Source organism: Rhipicephalus microplus, chromosome 4 (genome assembly GCF_043290135.1).
Source record: "Rhipicephalus microplus isolate Deutch F79 chromosome 4, USDA_Rmic, whole genome shotgun sequence".
Classification (NCBI taxonomy): Eukaryota; Metazoa; Arthropoda; class Arachnida; order Ixodida; family Ixodidae; genus Rhipicephalus; species Rhipicephalus microplus.
In genome coordinates this window covers 156,911,976-156,930,005 of record NC_134703.1, presented here as the reverse complement: position 1 = coordinate 156,930,005, position 18,030 = coordinate 156,911,976, and the positions used below count along the sequence as shown (strand labels likewise).

Here is an 18,030-nt window from a genome sequence, read left to right as displayed (position 1 = left end):
ACGGTGAACGTCAACCTCTGGCACTATAGAGGAGTCCCGCACCTACCCTCTACAGGTTTACACGTCCTGTGAGCCTCTTAGAGTGCCCCTTCGTCTGCTGACCCGACATGCACAGCACCCGTTGTCTTCGCTACAAGTGGACCGACCAGGCTGTGCCTATTCGCGATGCCTCGATACGCATAGACACATGATCTCTTCAGGCTTTGCACCTGCCGTAATCCCTGCAGTGCCTCCATGGACATTGACTAAACCGCTGGTGTGCCTTCACATACGTGGAATTTTGTATAAGTCGCGTGTTTCTTATATTGCCCTCAAGCAACTCCCCTTAGAACATTTGGATGACCGATACAGCGACTCTGTGCACATTCACACCGATGGATCCGTAACTTCATCCGCCTCAGCTGCAGCCTTCGTTATCCCTCAACTAGGTATTTCCCGACAGTACAAACTAGACCACAGGTCATCTTCGACAGCTGCAGAACTTGTTGCTATACAGGAAGCCATAAAATTTGTGAACGACCAAGCACCACGTAAATGGACGATTCTGTCTGATGCAAAATCAGCGCTTCAAGCTATCCATCCTTGCTCAAGAAGAGACCAATTTTACGAGTTAGCGTTAGGAATCGTTCAAGCATTTGACCTAACACACAGGAGTGGTCACGTTATTACACTCCAATGAATTCCTGGACACTGCGGCCTGGTTGGCAACGAAACAGCCGATAGCGAAGCAAGAGCGGCAGTATACAACGCTCCTATGTACGTCAAATTACCGTATTCGCGAAGTGACGTCAACACATTGTTGCGATCGCTCATGCGCGAATGCGCTGCCACCTACTGGTCGCTACCAGATCACCAGAACAAGCGCCTGCGAGAAACAGACCCTGGTATGACTTTTCGTCTTCCAGATAAAATCAGCCGAAGACATGCTAATATACTGCACATAATTCGCCTGGGCGTCGCCTTCACTCGCCACTACACCCACCTAATCAGCCGTGCGGACAGCCCAAATTGTGAACGACGTTGCCAAGTGCTCGAAACGATAGCTCACATATTTTGTGACTGTGCATTATACGTGGCGCAAAGAAAAATGCTAACTGCAACGTTGGCGAGCATCGGACGAACGCCATTAACTGAAAGCCACATATTGTCAGCAATGAACGACCAAACAGTGTCAAAAACTGCTACAAAGGCTGTTCTAGACTTTATAAAAGGCAGTGTACTAGATTCTAGACTGTAGGGTACTATACTAAGTGGCTACTGTACATACGCACCATCGCTTCTTGTCTCCATCATCACCCTTCATCCCTCTTTCTTTCCCCTTTCCCTTATCCCCTGTGTAGAGTAGCAGGCTAGACCGAACTAGCTCAGGCCGACCTCTCTGCCTTCTAATAAATTCGCACTTTCTCTCTCTATGTGTATCACCTGTAACGTCACGTCCATCACCCACCCCGGTGGCCTGTTGGCTATGTTGCTCGTCTGCTGATTCGAAGGTCGTGGTATTGAATCCCGGGGGCAGCGCCTGCACGAGGCCCAGACACTCAGACATAGTGCGCCTTGAACAATACAAGGTGGTCGAAATTTCTGGAGCTCTGCGGTCGTCATAATTATATTGTGGTTTTGATACGGGAAACCCCTATAAAGTTTTAATATTGACGGCATCAATCATACAACATATGCGGGGGATGTCACCATATGGAGCACCGGGGGCAGCTATGGGCCTTTCGAAGCTGCGTTCCAAGAGACTGTCATGGTCGCAGAAGACTACCTAAGACCAACCAGACCCCAATCCTCACCGAGGAAATCAGAGCTGCTACTGTACAGCCCCAAATGCAGAGGCCCCAAACCAAAAGGTTGAAGGCTTGTACAGGACATCGACATCGCTCTAAAGACAAGTGAGGGTGGGATCATCCCCATGGTGGACATTCTCTGCATTCTAGACACGAAGATTAAATCAAACAATTTAAAGGACCAGACTGTTTACAAGCTTACTAAGAAAACGGACAGGCATGTTGATAAGAAGGGTTGCTAACCGGTAGCAAGGACTAAGCCAGGACAACCTCCTCAGGTTGGCGCATGCTTTCGTGATGCGTCACGTCACCTACGCCGCGGCAATGCACAACCAGCAGAGGTCGGAGCGTGACAAACTCAGCACATTAAGAAGAAAAGCAGTGAGGACAGAGCCCTAGGGCTTCCCATGTACATGATATCGGAGAGGCTCCTGCCCTTCGGAATGCACAACACGCTGGAAGAGATAGCTGAGTCACAAGAGAGGGCGCAGTTTAACAGATCTTCTACCACCAGTGCCGGGAGGAACATCTAGAGAAAGCTTGGAGTTGACACGACAGAAATCACAGATACTGCAGCATTCCTCGAGAACAGAGAGCGTATTGCGGATCTGTGCAGTAAGGAAGTACTGCAACAAACAATCGTCTGGTTCTCCGCTCACACTGGAGAGATCGAGGGCATTCCGTTCAACCTCAAACATTTAGCCCACAGAGCTACGCGAAGATCGTCGACTGCGTAGCTACGGAACGGCGCGGCGATGAGGTTCTAGACAACAAAGATCCCCCCAGTACGTTCAATGAACTTACTAACAGCTTTTATCGGGGAAGGTGAGAGTATCTGCTACCGTACAGTAAACTGAACAGCTCTGAGGCACTGACGCTTAGGCTCTTGCCGGTCGAAGTAGATCCCAGTTCCGCGCTCTTGCACAAAGTTAATCCAGAAAATCAGACGTCAAACATGCTCAGACTTTTGCAGCTTCAGTCACATGCTCTAGCAGTGACCTGCGTCACGGGTTGAAGACGTTACATCGCCTAAATGAGACGCCGCGCTACGCATTCCGGATTTTAGGACGCAACTATGGGCAGCCCAACGGGCCCAGCACGGGGCAGAGATTCCGGTGTATGTGTCCCGACGTGGAAGCGACCCGCTACGTGCAAGTTCACGTAGTTAAGTGTCAAGTTAGGTTAAATAGTTAAGTGCTCCCTGTACCTCAGGCAGCACGACTGCTGCTAAGCCTACGGTAGGCTAGGCAACAGAGCCGACGTCTTCCCGACTTCAGAAGACATACTGTGCAGGAAATGTGGAGCCGAGAAGCCCGACAAAAATCACACCTGCTCACCTACTTGCGGCCTCTGCAGTGGCCCATGCGCCACAGCGGACAAGACTTGTAAGCAAAGATTCCAGCTGCCGTACATCATTCGACGTAGAAGACGAGAAAGAACTGCGGAAGCCAGAAAGCGAGACGCGTACCCATCACCAACAAGCGCCGGCGGCGAACCAGCTACACCTTCGAGCAGAAGCTCCCGCTCGAGAAGACGCTTGACACGAAATGCTAAGCCGGGCATCCGAGTGCTGTCGTCTAGGAGTCATTCCAGATCCAGTTCGAGGGGAAGCTTCAGATCGAGCATCCACACCCGGGACCAACGGAACAGAGCCCTCTCCAGCAGCCCTTCCAGGTCCCGGTCGAGGTCCAAGGGCCACTCCAAGTTCTGAGCTCAATTCCATGGCCCGCCGATCACGGTCCGGTTTGAGAAGCAAGCCGGTTCCGAAAAGCGAGGATGCACCTGGGCAGACATGGTGCGGAATGGCGGAAAGCCCGCTCAAAAGGTAACGGGGGGAGCGGTGCCAGAGCATGATTCATCAGAAATAGCTCAGCTTAGAAAGCAAAATACTGAGATGCACAGCATAATCGAGTCAACGCAAGCTGAAATAGCAGTGCTCCGAAAGGTTAATAAACTAACCCCGTTCTGGTCCCTAGTCCAACTACCTCGCCGAACCACTCTCCCCAACTGGCAGACGTTCCCATGGTCGTGGAGGTGAGCCACTCCAGCAACCCAGCAAAAAGAAAGGCTGTCGCCAGTACGCCCGAAACCGTACAGGCTAAAGCGAAGTCAGAAATCAAAGAAATGCTGTCTTCCATCTGCTTCGAAATCCAGAAGACCAACGTTCGACTGTCTGCAGTGGATCAGCGACTCTTGGTCATGGATAAAAAAAAATAGACGCGCAGAATGTCCAAATTGAATGCTTAGAGAACAGAGTGCAAGGAACCTAGTCTAAGGTGCAGGCAATTTAATCAAGACGTCCACTGGCGTGCGTTCTGGTTTCTTCCCGGATGGCGCGCTGGAGCCACCTCCACCATTGCATATATGCGGACCTATTACTTGCGCAAGCTCGCTCTAGGCACTGGCAACAATGCCGGCAAGCCCTCTACACGGAAAATATGGTGACACACACTTACTTTAGGATTTGGCAGTGGAATTGCAGGGGATTCCACCATAGAAGAAATATCCTGTAGCAGTACGTTCACACTCACGAAGAAAAACCGCAAGTTATAATATTGCAAGAAACAATGACTCATCAGGTTTCCCTCCCGGGATATAAAGCACTTGCTCTCCATGGGGTCGGCAGAGGGATTCGCACATTTGTCAGAAACAAGTTCACTTTCGTCGCGTATGATCTAAGGGTCCGGCATAGCAAGACAGAGACCTCTTTAGTAGAAGTCATCCCAAGTAATTCCAACAGATCCAGCATTTTTTTTCTTAACGTGTACAGCACCTCGACTGATCACAGACAGCGTTTAGAAACCATCATCACTAACGCCACGAAACTCACCTGAAACTCTCCATTGGTTGTGGCCGGTGATTTTAAGGCTCCTTTCCCCGCCTGAAACTACCCGCACAACACGATCAAGGGCAGAAGCTTATGACTGGAGGCGGGAGACGCGGGACTTTCTCTACTGAAGGACACGGCGTTTCCCGCTATACGCGGCAAGTGTTCGACTAGAGACTCAGTCCCGAATCTCGTCTTTGCTAAAAGACTGGCTCAGCTGTGTGGTTGAACCTGCTGGTAGACTTAGGTAGTGATCATTACATCACGGCCACCAGCCTACAAGTGGAGCAGAAAGGAAAGAGGGTTTCCTCAGTCCCTGAATGGGAACGATTTCGGGAGGTCCGCGAGGCCTGCGCAACAAGTGGCGAAAAGCCCGAGAGTCTTGTCCAGTAGATTGAAGGTATTCTGCAGGACGTCCGCTCAATCACGAAAACCATACAGATGGATATACAAGTAGAACAAATTGATAGCAGGCTGGCACATCTTCTCAAGGCCAAGCAATCGATCCTCGAGAGCTGGAAAAGACAACACTTGAATCGCAAGCTCCGGAAAAAGATAGCCGAGCTCAAGAAGGCAGATAGACGAGTTTTGCCAAACCCTGTCTAGTTTGCGATGGGACGCCATCTGGAATTCAGTCGACGGGCAGATGCACACGGGAGGCAAGTGGAATCTTTTCAAACATTTGCTCTATGATTCCTGCACCAATTCAAACCAAAGAGGTGTCCTCGCTAAAGCGTTGCATGAAGCCAAGAAATCTTCGCAAGAGGAAGTGCTGAAGAGGCTAGCTCAGAAATATTTGCCACTCAGAACTGTGGCCCGATGACGCGGCTTATCCAGTATACTGAGGGATGCCAAACTCTGCGTTAGATGAGCCGTTTACGGTCAGATAAATCCGCCGTGCCCTAGGAGACCTAAATGGCAGATCCGCACCAGGCCCTGATCACATCACCAACAAGGCACTCAGAAACCTGGAAGACGAGTCAATCGACTTTCTCACAGATGAGATAAATCGCATTTGGAAGAAGGGAATGGTGCTGGAACAATGTAAGAAGGCGAAGGTAGTACTCATTTTTAAATCTCGTAAACCACTAAGCATGCACAACCTGCGCCCCATCTCCCTCACATCTTGGGTAGGGTGTCTAGGCCGAGCACGCCATTCTTACCAGACTCACCGAGCACGCTGAGACCAAGCACCTCTTCCCTAACAACGGGATAGGTTTCAGGTCAGGCTTTTCCACCAAGTATGCAATGAAGCTTATCAAAATCGAAATACTAGACATTGGTACTCGGGACACAAGAACCATCCTCAATCTGTTCCTGGAAAAGGCGTTTGATAACATCCGTGACGAGTTCATTCTCGACGTCATTTCCGAACTCGACCTAGGCTCGTCCTTCCATGCTTTTAACACATCTTTCCTTTGGAGAAGATGCGCCGTCTTGTAGGTTGGCGAGTTGGAAACAAAGAAAATAGAGCTGGGTAGAAGAGGAACTCCACAGGGATCAGTTATCTCGCCGCTTCTCTTCAACATTGCAGTGGTTGACCTCTCGAGAGACCTAGCCAAAATACCGGGCATTGGTCACGTGCTCTACGTGGACGACATTACTGTTTGGTGCGCGGGAGGCAGTGATGGACAAGTAGAAGCCGCTCTCCGAGAAGCTGTCGATACAACAGAGCGATTATTAGAAGACACGGGACTCCGGTGTTCCCCCAACAAATCAGAGATCCTTCTGTACAATCGAACCAGGAAAGGACCCAAACCAGATAGTTGGAAACCTCCCACTAAAATTTACATCAATCTCTACACCTAGAGAGGAGATCCAGTTCCAAAAGTCTTATCTATTCGCATCTTGGGAACGACCCTCAAAGCAGCGGACACAAACTCTTTAACCATTCACAAATTGACGAAGCAGACGGATAGCGTCATCAGTCACATCAAGCAGGTAGCTAACAGAAGGCGAGGCCTGAGTGATGAAAACCTGATAAGGCTCGTACACGCGTTCTTGTTATGCCATTTCGCGTATGTAATGGCTATGCACGTCTGGAAGAGGGCCAAGCGAGACAAGCTAAATGCCTTAATCATAAGGGGGTCAAGAGAGTGCTTGGGCTACCAAATTACACACGCACTGACCAACTCCTGCAAGTGGGAATTCACAGTACCCTTGAAAAAATCGCAGAGGCACAAGAAAGGGCGCAGATTGTCAGACTTTCTGGCACTGGCGTGGGCAGACGACTCCTCATAAAGATGGGCGTCCCGCCCGCCAAAGTTAAAGACATCTACCAAGGCCTTACGAAAGAGCAAAAAGACAATCTCATCATATCCCCCAACCCGCGCAACGTGCATCTCCAACGCAATGTAGAAAGAAGAAAGGCCAGGGCGGTGATGCTGCTACGTCGGGCGTCAGAAATTCCTTGCGGAAGCTGCTGCTTCGACGCGGCTCAATATGGCAACAGAAATTGTTTTGCAGCAGTACCGATCAACCAAAAGGGTTCGACCACTAACGCTGTTTCAGTGCGATGCTCGTCGTCGTGTGTGGCCGAACAAGTGGCCATTACCTTTGCACTTCTAGATAACAAACATGAACATATATTCAGCGACTCCAAGGCAGCCATCCGTGTCTTCAGCTTTGGCGCCGTGTGTAAAGAAGCCTATCACATACCGGAGGGCGAAAGCATCACCACCCAGACCCTCACGTGGTTCCCCGCTCGCATAGGATCCATCAGGGGAAGCACCACAAACCTGAACGAGCTGGCCGACTCAAAGTCGCGAAGTGATGCTTTCCGCGACCACGGAGAACTCCACCGCCGGCCCGCAGTTGAGGAGAACAGAGATCAACCGGCCACTTATAATAAGATTACCCAGCACTTTTATCTCGGCATGAGAGACTTTCCCCTTCCCAACATTAAGTTAAATCGAACGCAGGCTTTGAATTTCAGGCTACTCCAGCCGGGTTCGTATTCCAGCCCAACTTTATTGCATAAAATTTATCCTGACATTTATCCTAATAGCTCTGGCAGGCACTGCAACGAATTCGCTATCCTAGACCACATGCTCTGGCGATGCCTCTCGTTGTGAGGCCTAGATCAATCGAATGAAGAAAAGTGGTTATTTGTTATCAAGAGCCCCGATGTCGTAGATCAACGGCCCACGATGCGGTGGTCGGGCTTTGCCTGACTGTCCGAATGTGGGAGTTGCCCGCTGCGCGTTGAGTCGTGCACCTCAGAACTTTAAATAAAGTTTCGCATTCATCCATCCATACCATACCAGTGTTTATTATTTTTATCAAGAGCTGTACACGAGACATTTGTTTTCCGTTCTATTCTTAGTTTGATTATACAACGAAAGGTATTGGAACTGCTCAGCGCATATTTCCTTTTATTGAAAGAGGTCGATCAGTGAACGTCGTTTTCGCGCCAGACACAAGCAAACTCGCCCAGTGTGACCATATTTCGACGTTTGTATCTGCACGCAAACAGCGTGCATTTTCGCACAATTTTTCTAGCGTAACAAAAACAAAACAAAATTTACTTAGCGTGATTCTGAGGGCACTGGACAGTGTCATTCATGCACAATAATCATGCATGCGTCATACATACTCGGATTCCAAGCTCCAGCAGGCGCGTTGCGTCAGCATGTGGCTTGCCTTATATAAATCTAACCATGTCTGCTGATAAGTTCTCATCAGTAGTGTTTATGCGTGGGAAGCAGAGCACCTATTATATTAAAGAATAAAAATAATAATGCACTCACAGTGTAGCCTTTAAGCATCCAATATTCATGTTTAGTACCCGCGACTGTCCACGTAATATGCGAATATAAGTGCTGTTTTGGGATAGCGTTGGTGAAATATGCAGCGACATTATGTTTACGTTCCTGTGTCATTTTATCACTAGTGAGTCAATTGTAGAGTTTTAGATCAACTTCATATAGACTATACGCTATGACGTATATGACAAAAATAATTTCAGTTAATTGATTCAAATGATCTTACAAAACAAATGGAACATGTGTCTGGTAGAAGCAGGGCATTTCGTGTAACTGCTTTTGCCAGACCTTTCCTCACTGGGAGTGCCAACGGCGTCGCGTTTTACAGCAGCTTGAAACTTAAGGAAGGAAAGTAGGAAGAAAACAACGGCAGGGAGGTTAACCAGCCTATGGGCAGCCGGTTTGCTACCCTGCGCATAAGAGGGAGATGGGGAAGATGGGGAAGATGAAAGACAGAGAGGAGAGAGGGAAGAGAGATAAACACAGCACATTCGGCAGCACACGGGCGCACCTCAGTCATAGTCCAATCTTGTCTTTCGTGGTGTGTGACATTGCTGGTACAGCCGCTTGTTCAAGTCCGTCTCGCGTAGGAATTTCAACAGAGCTTTTGTCGCCTTCTGTTGCAATGTCTTCTCTCGGGAACTTGAAAGAATAGTGTCCACAGACATTTGAAACTTAATGGGGATGATGACATTGTGTACCTAAATGGAACTATCCGTGCCATTGGGATAGGTTTCTCGGTTCCAACCTATCAGCTTTTCATGACGAAAAAATTGAAATTTCTCTAACCCCAAGGTCGACTACAACAAGCTTTGTCGCAGCCAAAAATGCCAGTTTATTATTCGAAAGATACATGAGCACTTGTAATGAGTGTCCTTTTCCCTTTAGCGACGCCTAGGGGTCCTGCATGGCAGCCAGGACACGTTTTTTTTTTTCCGCTTTGCTGTGTTGAGGCACCCCTGTTACGGCGTGTCGCAACGAATGGGACATTAGACACTGTTTTGGAGGCGCGACGCTAGTTTTTCCTCCTGACGAGCCATTTCAAGCATCCGCTTCCGTGCTGTGCGTGTAAAAGCGCACCAGTTTAAAAATTAACGTTCAGTATACCAGTCAAATAACGTTTCACAAACTCCAAAACTGAATAAAACGTCATTGTTGCCATTTGTCGGAAGTTATGTATTCTATGACGGGATTTCAGAGATAACGCAATGGCCATGATAGTCAGTGGTACTCTGAAAAGTGTGATAGACAGCGGGTTTTAAGTGACGCCATAACAACTATCCTCATGCGACAGCGTTGCTTCCTCATGTGACAGTTCAGAAATGCTGTGATGAAAGCCATAAACAACTGGGAGCCTTGTGGCTTCCTTGATATCGACGTAGTTGTACAATCCGTAAGCCTCTGAAACATTCAGCGAAAACGAAAGTTTGTTACGAAGCTTTCTATGACACTGTAACGGCTGTTTATCTATATGTGTTGGCTTGTTATGTCGCAAAGCCATAACACCCAGCTAGTCTGGTTCACAACTACTCAGTACAGAGCTTAAGAAACACTTTTCACTCTCATGAGTCTTCAACCATGGCAATTTGGCTTTTTAAGCGTTATAGCCAAACCAAGCGCGTCGCACAGCCAGTAGATGGCCGACCATCTATTGGCAAGTTTCAGGACCCGTGCGTAGCGTGTTCCAGATTCCGCACGCACTTGCAGGCTCGCACCACGGGCACCCGGTAGCTCTGGCGTTCGCCGTTCGGGCAGAGCAAGTGGACCCGCCTGAGGCGCACCGCTCCCGGTTCGCAGCTCCAGCTAGCGCTGGCTCCGGCGGGCGACCCGTCCGAGTACCAGGGCAGCTGGTCGATCGGCAAGCAGGCGCCCGCACACACCACCTCCAGCAGAGGACGCGCCGAGGTGCAGTGGCCATCGGAGATGTATCGTTTAGAGCGCAGTTCTTTGCAGCCCAGCATCGGGGAACCTGCATGTCAGAGTGTACACGTCATTTATCCACACGGAGAAGGTCACATTAGCTATTTGTTTTGTGTTCTGGCTGGCTCTTTATTGCTTATTTGCACATTTCATTTCGCTCTTACTGGCTTGCGTTACACGTGCTATTACTATACTTGCGGTTCAATCTTGCCGGTATTGAGGCACTATAGGCGTTGTGCGCAGAATAAAAAAAACAGTCGTAACTGCTTGCAAGCCTTTTTAATTGTGTAATAATTAAGGGGACTACACAATCTGGGTACTGTCCACTGACTCGCAACACTGTGCGAGTGCACAGGGGCATGTTCCAAAGCGCTCTTTCACCGAGGTGCTTGTCTAAGGGATTATGTTCGGAAAGGTTGATTTAGATCAGCCAAACCTAATATGCTGCGCAGTAGCGCTCCAGATCACTTAAAACTGGAAATTGTAATCTATCAATAATACTTCAAGTTGTTGTATTTTGTAGTCTTCGTGCAAAGCATGGCAGATTATGGAGCAGACCCACCGCAATATAGCTGACTATTTTGTCAACAATGCGGTTACCATGCTTCAGTAATAAAAATTGTATTATTTTCATCAAGATACGAAGCTTTTGCTTTTATAATGAAGCCGTACCGTTCTACTGATGCTTCTTTCAAGGTGCTTTAAGGATACCCTTGCTCAATACATTGATGCAGCGCAGTGTACGAAGCAACTTCTGGTCGGAGAAGCAGTGCGCACACATTCATTAGGCATGTCACAATGTTGGCGTTAGCAGCTTTACAAGCATAGCTTATCAGAAACCCTAAATATGGCATTTGTGCCCTAAACGTCAGTACTATCATCCTCTCACATGCTGTTCACCACAGTGTGGAGAACACACAGCTGTTCAGCAGAAACTTTAGTGTTTGTGTCTATAGGGCGCGCATGCCGGAAGTTGGTCGCAGAACGCTGCTCAACCAGTGGTGAAGCTGTCGACTAAGTGAAGCATGACAGTAAGCCGGCTTTGTTCCTAGTTTCAGCCGCCCTACAAAGCATACCTATCTCCCTTCTCACTCAACTTTGTAATCCTTCTCACGCGAACCACGTGAGCATGGCAGTACACCTGGATGGAATTGATGGAAAGTGCTCGAATGCGCCTGCAAGTGCTCATATGGGACTACTATTACGACGCACCTCCTTAGGGTACGCAGTTTTGGAAACGTTTCAGAGTGCAGGAACAGAAATTTTACGAGCGCCGTCTGCAGTATACTGTTAACGCATAATAAGAGCAAATCGCTTGTTGCCATGCCAAATACACTACGAGGATTTCGAAGAATGTGCTGTTTGCGTGATTTTACGGCGCAGGCCGCGCGTTCATGATGATTGATTTGTGGGGTTTAACGTCCCAAAACCACCATATGATTATGAGAGACGCCGTAGTGGAGGACTCCGGAAATTTTGACCACCTGGGGTTCTTTAACGTGCACCCGCCGCACGTTCACCTGCAAGTAAATGATAAATAGGGAGGGGGGAGGTTTTCACACTTGTAGAATAAAATTAGTAATGAAACGAGCCGGTTTTTCTAACACGCTATACTGTGACACGCAAAACAAAACGCAACGAACACGCACACATTTGCCTCACAGCTGTGAGTCTGTTTGTGTCAGCATACTTGGTTTTCCGGTAACCTTAGCTTTTCTCTCTATCACATTAGCGCACTATAGTCAGTAGCCCACTCCTACTTTTTTACACGCCGCGGCGGTCTGGTGGTTATGTTGTTCGACTGCTGACCCACAGGTGCCAGGACAAAACACCAGTCACGACGGCCGTATTTTCGACGGAGGTGGAAATGCTGGATTACCGTGCACTAAAATTTACATGAACGTTAGAGAAACCCAGGTGGTCGAAATTTCCCGAGCCCTCCAGTATGGTGAATCTCATAATCATATAGCGGTTTGTGAACATTGAACTACGACAGTAATTATTATCTCCACTACATTTGCTCTTACGACGACTCGTAAATTGACACACAGTCAGGCATTGTGGAAGCAGATTTTAGGAGGAGGAGGGGAAGAAATGAAAGGCAGGGAGGTCAACCAGACGCACGTCCGGTTTGCTACCGTGCACTGGGGGAAGGGGTGAGGGGATTAAAAGAGAAGAGAGAGAGAGAAGTGAAGGGCAACGTGTGTGTAGATGTGATCTTGTCCATTGCACGCTCATAAGCGGTCGCGTAGTCCGGTCGTCTTTACAAAACTTATCAATGCCCGCGTCGCTTTGCTAGCCTGCGACGCGTAAAACCATGCACCAAGGATCTTAATATTGCGATAAAGTTATAGTACCGCACCACAAAATGTGCAAGTTCCTAGGGCATTTTAACAAAACTATCATAGTGACAAGCATAGACCGGCAAGGTCACTCTTGAGTCGACTCACTCAAACTGACCCTGATCCGCGAGTGTGAGTCCGAGCGAGTCCGGGTGAGCAATATATTGGCGAGTTTTGCGCGAGTGAGTGTGGTTGAGGAAAATACTCGTGAGTTTCAATTAGAGTGAGCCCTAAGGGCAAAGTATGCTTCTTCGTTGAGTCTGAGTGACCTCCATCTTTTATTGCCGATCAATGGTCATATCTGCTCACCTGTCAGCATTCTTATCAGCCTTATGTCGGTTTAAATTTTTACTCAAGTCTATTCACACATCAATCCACTAGCATTCATGCGCTATACCTCATTGTTCGTTGATCAGAGGCTTGAGTGAAAGAAGGTGGGTGAAGGGAGGGGGAGCTGCATGACTTTTTCCTTACAAATACTTTCACGGGACGTTTTTGATGAAAATATCTCGTGGGAGCTGCACATTTCGTAAAAAGCATCTTTACTGTATTGTAGCCATTGATAACTTGTATTTGAAGCCACAAGATTAAAGGGCTTTCAGTACACTGCCCCGACTACACGAGATATTTGCGTTAAACAGCATTCACACTATTATCGAAAAAGCTAATTTTATGCCAGTTAACGACTTATGAGTCGACTAACTCACACTCACGTCAAGCCGTGAATGTTTGTCGGAGCGAGCTCGTGTTGGCAATATGTTGGTCAGTTTTAGTTCCAGTTAGTCCTGTTGGGAAAAAGTTTGGTGAGTCTGAGTCCAAGTGAGTTTTGTATTGAAAAATTTTTTTTGTGAGTTTGAGTTAGTTCTTGGAGGAAAATGGGTTTTTTAATGGGTCTGAGTGAGTTTCCATCTTTTTTTTTTGCTGACTTATTTTAGGATAATTGCCCATATGCTGACCTTGGAAACGCGGTGTTTTTTTTTTCTTTTTTACAAAAAACGATGACCTTGAAAGCTGAGTACGACTAAAGAGGCAAACCAGCTGTTGTCGAGGGAATGCCATAGAACAGCTCCAGTACTAATCTGCTCAAAAAAAAATCGTTAATTGCGTCATGTCAACCAAGCAGCCTCGCTACCAGATATAATAAGTCTTAGAAGAATGACAGAATCACACAGGTGTTAAACTGTGAGAATTGTACAATAAGTAAATGATGTAAAGCCACTCACTATCTATGCAAAAAGTTTAGGAAATTCATTATTGCCTCGATCAGCCATTCTTTCATATACGTTTGGCCCCTTAGGTGCACGTATTGCCTCAGATAAGCGTGGTGGGCACTATGGTAAATTTTGCGCACCTATGCAAAAAAGTACGCACATTAAACGGCCGAACGGTCGACTTATTGAGAAACATGTACTTGGTCCTGGTGGCTCATTTCTCTTATTCGAATGCAGCCAGGTTTTATTCTTGTTGTGGTTTACGATTGCAACACATACCAATCTTTTTATGGACCGGTACTTGAAGGTATCTAGAGGTGACTGGCAGCTGCTTATAATGTGGCGCGATACTTCAATTCTAACATAATCTTACAATGGGCCTCCAGTGTACGCAATCATAAATTGATTTCTGAATCTGCCAGTACAACGAGTATTCGGTGAAGTTCACCGGTGTGAAATACGGGACACACATACGTGTTAGAGTCACAGTATGGGCAAGTTAACGACAAACCATATACACGTTTAAGCGACCAAAAATTAGCACGTATATTATGTACGTTTTGTGAGTATTACTGATTTATTTTATTATATTTATTCTAAGATAACTTTCCGTTGCAAGCATCCTCTTTCGTTGGATAAACATCATCAAAACAGGCAAACAGTGCATTACTTCGTTCCATAAAGCTTGATGCTGGGTGGGTTAGTTTGTTAGGCCGAAGGAGGCGAAATTCGCAGTCTGAGCAGAAGGACCAGTCGATACCAACAGATGCAAACTTTGGAAAAACTTGTTTTTTGAGTTTTACACATATATCAGTGCTCAATCACATAAGCTTGATAAGGGTTAACGACTTCAAAAAACATGAAAAATGAGGTCACCATATAACGTGAGCCAAAACCTTCGTATAATATTCAACAAGGCTATGGAATAATAATGACGCGTGTCCTGCTAGAAAAGGTACACAAAAGGAAGACACCACTCTGCAGGCCATGTAATCTTTGCTTCTACCTAATGCCGTGTTATGTGCATCACGCGATCGAAATGCCCGTAAATTAATTTTGCTGGCTTTACAAGCCGCTTATTTTTTATGAACAACTTTCACATCGATAGCAGAGATAAACATTTCAGAACAGCCCTGTAAACGGCAGCTTTGTGTTCAGCTACAGTGAAAAAACCAAAATGCCTTCTGACGTAATGGTATGGCGTAGTGCTTTGTAGCATATGCCTTCGCAACACTAAAAAAGAACTCAAAATTTTCTGTAATCGCCACATTAAATGCGAAAACTGAGAAACAATACGCAATCATGGAGATGATTGTGTAGCCTTTCTGCTCAGTGATTAAGTTCATTCAGTTCGCTCTCCTAAGCAAACGTCTAATTGTGTTGAACCTCAGAAGTCAACTGAATAAAGTTTAGTTTATTAAATGCCAGCATGTTCTATAATGTTGGGGCTTGGTGAATTATTATTCGATCCAGAAAGTTGTTGAAGATATGTCCAGTCTTTCACATTGCACATGCTTCTTTGTGAGCGCTCAAGGATAGTTTTCGCACCTACAAATACACGCAGTGCACGCGACATGTCAATAGGTGCCATCACTTTTTCAAACAGCGGCAACCGAGAAGTGCCGCCGTTTCCGGGCACTCCCTGCTTTGCGCAACGCTGCCGACAGCGGCCACACCCATTTTGTGCCGTCGCTGCGCATTGAAAAATGTGTTTGCCTTGACTGACGCAGGCGTTCTTGTCGCAAGTATTGTGCAGTTCATACTGTTCCCTTCAATATAGGGGCGTAATAGTACGATGTGCGCCTCTTCGCATCTGATATTAGTCTTCACCTAATAAACGCACCGACATTATTCGGATTACCATTCCGCGTCTCTTCGCTTCGGTGCCTTCACGAGAGGAATTCAAGTGAATTGGCGCACATGCATACTGACTACACAAGGCCCATTATCTGACTACTCAAACTTTGTTTTAAAACTGCTTCAGAACAGACGCGAAAATTGCAACTCTGGAGTGAGCACTGCTAGTCCGCATGTTTTCCCCTTAAGCTGTGGTTACGTTCTTTCTATACTTTTTCTAGACATAATACATGTTTGCATCTCGTACTCTTTTAATTTGCTTTCTTATGTTTTTTTCACATCAGATCTGTTATCGTTACTCACATCATTAGAAAAATTCATTCTTTTAATGCTTATGCTCAATGAAACATTTGTGTTTCATCCTCTTCTAATTCAAAATAGAGCGTGAATCATGCCCTTTGCGAGTTTGCGATACACTGATTTCGCTTCAAACTCATCCGATAGGACACTAAACTACCAGTAGAAATCAGTCGGGAGTGGCGATGAATTCGTATAGAGAAAGTGAAAGATATCCCTCTCATCTTCACGTATCCAGAGACTGATAACTCTGCGTTCGTATGAAATAAGGAGTTCCCACCAATTCGAAAGAAGCATGCAGCTACTAAAAAAAGAAACATGCGTGAACTTATCATGGAATATAAGCTATACTCAGCTGAGCTTCTGTTCTCCTCGAATTCCCTTGTGCTGTTTCCCGTAGGCAACAGTTGTTGTTTTTTTCTCTCATGAACCATATATACTTCGTATTGCAGCCATCCGCAAAGGCAACTTAGCATGGGCGGACGCATTTCTCGAACACCAGCAACCGTTTCTTCATATTGACCCTGTAAACATTTCTCTTCATGGTGGATCCAAACTTTAGGAGTGATCAAGAAATTTCCTTGAGTAGTAAGTCACCAATGTGTTCTTTGGGCAATATTCCAATCAGAAGGTTTTCAAATTCAGTCCGGTCAAGGACAACTTACGTCACTCGGAAGATATTCGACGGTCTGTGAAATGTTTCGTTGAATGAGACGATTACACCAGAAGTCGTGTGAGCTAACTTCCGTGCATTGTTGTGTACTTGAAAGCAAACATCTTCGTCTGCTAGTTAAGAATGTATAAAACCGTACCCGCACACACATACACGCACACACAGATGCACGCACGCAGTCAACTGAATTCCTCCGATAGCTCGAGGGCCCGGTATAGACTGAATTCTCGGTTGCAACGGCTTCATTTCATCGGGGACGAAACACAAAGAACACTTGCGTGCAGATGAAAATACCTAAAGTGTTTGAAATGAAGCCATTGTCCCCAACTACGGCATGTCTGATGATTGTACCGTGTTTTTTTGCATGTAAAGCCCCAGAACTTCTCGTCTATCTAATAGCGAGATCAAGCGTACCTCTCCTCACGTCCACTTCCGCGGGAGCCTGCTGTTCGTTGGTGTAGCTGACAACTCCGAAAGCACTGCCTGTCAGGGCGAGCACAAAAAACACGAGCTTGACGTTCGGCAGCATCCTTGTTTTGCTTGTTATGTCAGCCTCTTTCTTCAGCGCCAAATTCGTCTCACCACGTTGTCACATGTTACTCGATCGCTCGTGCATGCATTCAGTACATATATTGGCGCTGGAACCCTCGTAATACGTTGGCAGCGCCAGTGCCCGTTCGCGCGAGGTCAAAGATTAGGCGCGCAACAAACTTCTGCTCCGTCGTCTGGGCCCTGTCCTCCTCTCTGCGTTCGAACCCTCTCCCTTGAGCGGCCATCCGGCCCGACTCCTTGGAACTTCTAATTGCTGCCTCGAGGCGCGTCGTATCAACTGTCGTCGCTTCGGTGCCCCCTGTTAACCGCCTCACTTCCGACATGTGCGTCTGTCTTCCCATTTAGCAGTAGCGGATAGAGCGCTTCGCATAGTCTGGCGGCGTATCTAAGCGCATTTCAAAACTGCGCGGTTAGTACTGCAAGAAAAAAAAACTTGAAGCGCAAGTAAAGAGGATGAAAGAGTACAGAGCCTGTCGTTCATAAGCTTGCCATAAAAAGCCAGCTGAGTGTGTGCTCGCCGTTTATTTAAGTCTAGACGTTATTGATGTCTTAAGTAGAGCTTCCAGTAAACAGTCGGAACGCGGCAAAAAATATTTGCGGAACAGATCCGTGTAGGGGGATATATTTAGCTGCAAAAGGAGCGAGTACGCCTGACGAAACGCCCCACCGTGGTGGTCTAGTGGCTAAGGTACTCGGCTGCTGACACGCAAGTCGCGGGATTGCGGCAACTGCATTTTCGATGGAAGCGAAAATGCTGTAGGCCCGTTTGCTCAGGTTTGGGTCCACGTTAAAGTGCATAA

At 47.0% G+C, this 18,030-nt stretch overlaps 1 protein-coding gene across 1 annotated transcript; it reads right to left on the bottom strand.

The window, feature by feature from the left end:
* Positions 1-9,599: 9,599 nt before the first annotated feature.
* LOC119172441 (sclerostin domain-containing protein 1-like) lies at positions 9,600-17,339 on the bottom strand. Its single transcript, XM_037423551.2, has 2 exons — positions 17,093-17,339; positions 9,600-10,347 (listed from the first exon to the last, which is right to left on the bottom strand). Exons 1-2 carry the CDS (start codon positions 17,205-17,207, stop codon positions 10,040-10,042), a joined length of 423 nt encoding a protein of 140 aa, XP_037279448.2. The 5' UTR covers positions 17,208-17,339; the 3' UTR covers positions 9,600-10,039.
* Positions 17,340-18,030: the final 691 nt, after the last annotated feature.